We start from the raw sequence: 4,219 nt of genomic DNA on the forward strand, positions 1-4,219 counted from the left end.
CTGAGTGAAATAAGCCATACAGAGAAAGACAGATACCATATGGTTTCACTCTTATGTGGATCCTGAGAAACTTAACAGGAAACCATGGGGGAGGGGAAGGAAAAAAAAAAAAAAGAGGTTAGAGTGGGAGAGAGCCAAAGCATAAGAGACTGTTGAGAACTGAGAGCAAACTGAGGGTTGATGGGGGGTGGGAGGGAGGAGAGGGTGGGTGATGGGTATTGAGGAGGGCACCTTTTGGGATGAGCACTGGGTGCTGTATGGAAACCAATTTGACAATAAATTTCATATATAAATAAAAAAAATAAATTAAAAAAAAAGTAAACAAACGAAAAGCACAATCACATCTGTAAATACAGAGAAAAAACTAATAGTTGCTTGGGGTTGGGGGAGGTAGGAAAATGGGGGAAGGGGAGAGGGAGATACAGAGTTTGTTATGGAATGAATAAATCATGGGAATAAAAGACACCAAAAGGATTACAGTCAACGATATGTAATAGCAAGTAATGGGAGCTGGTAGCTATACTTGTGTGAACACAATGTAATGTATAAACTTGCCAAACACTAAGTTGTACACCTGAAACTAATGTAATAGCGTGTGTGCACTATAATCAAATAAAAAAAAAACTCAATAATAACTTGAAAAAGAGAGCAAAAGTAAGTTTGTTGAGCACAGAACAGGCATTTTCAAGGCATAATGAGATCCACAGTTGGGTCACAAGGAATACAGATGTAGTAAGTTGGTTGGGGCTGACAGGTGACAAGATGAAGGATTTCTGGGAAGATTTTTATATCTGGCAGAGGATTTCATCCAAATGTTTTTGGGAGAGCGTGGGCAATAACCTAACACTCAAGTCAGAATGTTTTTATGTTTTATGATTTTTTATAACAAAGTTGGTAACCATTGAGGACATTTTCATTTTAAAGTTAATAATAAAAATGCACAACAAAAATGAATGAAATAAGTTGTTCATGTATTCATTCTACTTTATACAAGTGGGGATGTATCAGTTAATAAAGCTTTGGTGCCACCTTCAATGAAGAGTCCACTACCATGTGGCTCAGCTCTGTATTTAAAGAGTCCCAAAGGAACTGAGAATAAATTACCGCCCAAATGTAGACTAAGTGCCATGGGCATATTAGGAAAAGTAAGTACAGCCAAAGGGAAGCCAGGTGATTGTATATGCTAGCAGGTACACTTTTGCTTTTACCTCACTGTATCACTTAGCTTTCTGGAAAGACGCGTGTCACGGCATCACTACACATCTGAGTTTATCTGTCCTTGCACCTTTCCTTTCTTGACCGAGGTCTCTTGGGGGATTTATACAGTGACCAGGGAAGGTAAAATTGTTTTATCTTTGGATAGTAGTCAATCTTCCTCTTATCCAGGGAGCTTTGAAATGTTTTAGCTTCCAGTCATAAGGCAGTATTCCCTGGAAATCACTTAAAGAACTCTCAGAACTTAAGAACTTAAGGACTTCATTAAGTTCAGGTCAGAACAATGTTTGTGGTTATATGGAAAGATAAAAGTGATAAAGAGAAATTCCTTCACTTAGAGCAGAGGCTATAGAAAGCTTGCATGCACTCAAGCCTGCCTTTTTCTCAGTATGAGAGGCTTTTACATAAGAGAGGCAAGGGAAAACTGATGACAAAGTATCCTGAAGTAGTTTATGAATGCATTCTCTCTCACATATTAAGTAAATAAGAAAATCTGGGGTTGTATTTATGACTGGAATCATTAGACATATCAAAACGTAAGTATGTGCCAGATTTGTCAATAAATGTGTTTATCTTTCTCCCATTCCAAAGGTTACTTTGTTGGAATAAAGCAGGGTGATCCCCAATTTATCACATCGGCATATTTACTAAAACAAATTTTATATTTTAGCATTCCAGTCATGTTTCAAAATACAATAATAGTCTCTGCCTTTTGATCTGCCAATTTTGCCGGTATGTTACAACAAATGTGTCTGTTCCTAAAGGAAGAGAATGCTGATTGTCAGGAATAAAGAAAATAAAATAAAAAGACACAATACAAGCCTGACAGTTACTCCTACAGACTTACCCAGTTCACCCCATAGGGAAAAAAAATACAGCAAATATTATTGAGGACTTAGACCGTAGATAAAATCTGATTGATTTTTAAGAATAAAAAGAGAAAAAGACAGGTAAAAGTCATATAGTTTACATTTTAGAAATTTGTGGTTTCTGTAAAGTAAATTTTACAAAGAATTTTATTCATTCGACTTATTTAGTCTCCTAGAAAGAAGACAATGAAAGGTTTTGTTATCAAAAACACTTCCTTATCAGTTCCTGCTTGCCCTAAGACAAATTTGAGAGTTTTAAAAGATAAATAGTGGAAAAAGAAAAAACATAAAACAGTTGTTAATTTAAATAAGGAACATAAAAATGACATAAGTGAAACAGTATGCTGTCAAAATATATTATTGATATAGCTCTACCTATGTGAGCATTAACTAATATCTCCGGCTTTAGTTTTCTTTCTCATAAATAGAGAACTTTACTCTTATCTATCACTAAGGAAATTCTAATATTTCCTGATAGACAACACATTTATTTCCTCTGCTCATATTTAAAAGAATATATATTAAGAATAACATTAATCATAGCTACTATTAAACTCAGGAATTGTGATTTGGTCATCAGCTTCTACCCAATTTTATAAGACAATGAGGCTTGTAAATGGCATCAAAATTAAAACTCAAAATTGGACATTTTGGTCCTAAGAACACAGTCTTAGAAACTGGAAAACAATGTCTCAATATCTAAATTAGAAACAGAGAAAGTATTGTTGCAGAAGCATATTTCCTTTGACTCAGGAGACATATCTAGTAAAATGTTGCTAAAGCTAATGTCAGAGACATTGCTGCCTGTGCCCTGCTCTAGAATTTTTATGGTTTCAGGTCTCCCATTTAGGTCTTTAATCCATTTGGAGTTTGTGTATGGTCTAAGAAAGGGGTGTATTTTCATTCTTTTGCATGTCCTGACCAGTTTTCCCAATACCATTTGTTGAAGAGACGTTCTTTTTCCCATTAGATATTCTTTCCCGCTTTGTCAAGCCAAGAAACACACTCTTAACCATAGAGAACAAGATTATGGTTACCAGAGAGGAGGTTTGCAGAGGGATGGGTAAAATAGGTGATGGGGTTTAAGGAGTTCATTTGTCAGGATGAGCATTGGGTGATGTATGGAACTCTGGAATCACTATATTGTACACCTGAAATGAATATAACAGTGTATGTCAACTATACTGGAATTAAAATAAAATAAAAATGAATAGCTAAATATTAAAAGATGTAGTGCGCTATTAGAAATTTGGTTACAAATTTGCTCACAGGTATAGATGTGGTATACAGTCACTCATGAGGGGACTTTTAACATAGATCTGTGAATACATTTTTCCTTTTCAACAGGATGTGCAAAATGCTTCTGCTGTAATGGGACTGAGTGGATACTGCAAAAATGCAAACAGGAAAAAAGTTCCATTGGCTTCATTTCTTGGGGTTAATAATACAAACATTTAAATCTTCAATTCCTTTACTATGCACATTTTCTTTCTGTTTTGTTTTGCAACAGATTTTGCTTAAAGAAAATAAAAAACCAGTATGAGAAACCATACAGTGATTACAGAATTTGTTCTCTTAGGCATCTCAGATGACCCAAGGCTTCAGATTATAATTTTTATCTTTCTGTTTATGGCTTATGTATTAAGTGTCACCGGAAACCTAACCATCATCATCCTCACCTTAACAGACTTTCATCTCAAGACTCCTATGTATTACTTCCTGAGGAATTTCTCCTTCTTAGAAATTACATTCACCAGTGTGTCTATTCCCAGATTTTTGGGGACAATCATTACTAAAGTCAAGACCATTTCCTATAATGATTGTTTAGCTCAGCTATTTTTCTTCATCTTCATGGGTGTGTCTGAGTTTTTTCTTCTCACTGCCATGTCTTTTGATCGCTACGTTGCCATCTGCAGGCCTCTTCACTACACCACCATCATGAACAAGAAAATCTGCACCCTACTGGTCTTTGGGTCATGGCTGGGGGGATTCCTTACCATTTTCCCACCACTCATGCTCATCCTCCAGCTAGATTTCTGTGCTGCCAATGTAATCGATCATTTCTCCTGTGACTATTTCCCCATTTTACAACTCTCGTGCTCAGATACATGGCTTTTAGAGATGATTGGCTTTTA

General features: G+C 35.8%; 1 protein-coding gene across 1 annotated transcript; it reads left to right on the forward strand.

The window, feature by feature from the left end:
- Nucleotides 1-3,153: 3,153 nt before the first annotated feature.
- Nucleotides 3,154-4,212, forward strand: LOC121024266 (olfactory receptor 6C3-like; the record flags this gene model as incomplete). The annotated part of the gene is made up of 1 exon (XM_040466526.1): nt 3,154-4,212. A coding segment is annotated over exon 1 (589 nt), but the record flags the coding sequence as incomplete, so codon positions are not given.
- Between the last annotated feature and the right edge of the window lie 7 nt (nt 4,213-4,219).

Source organism: Herpailurus yagouaroundi, unplaced genomic scaffold (assembly GCF_014898765.1).
Source record: "Herpailurus yagouaroundi ecotype Mexico unplaced genomic scaffold, PumYag 62326, whole genome shotgun sequence".
Taxonomy (NCBI): domain Eukaryota; kingdom Metazoa; phylum Chordata; class Mammalia; order Carnivora; family Felidae; genus Herpailurus; species Herpailurus yagouaroundi.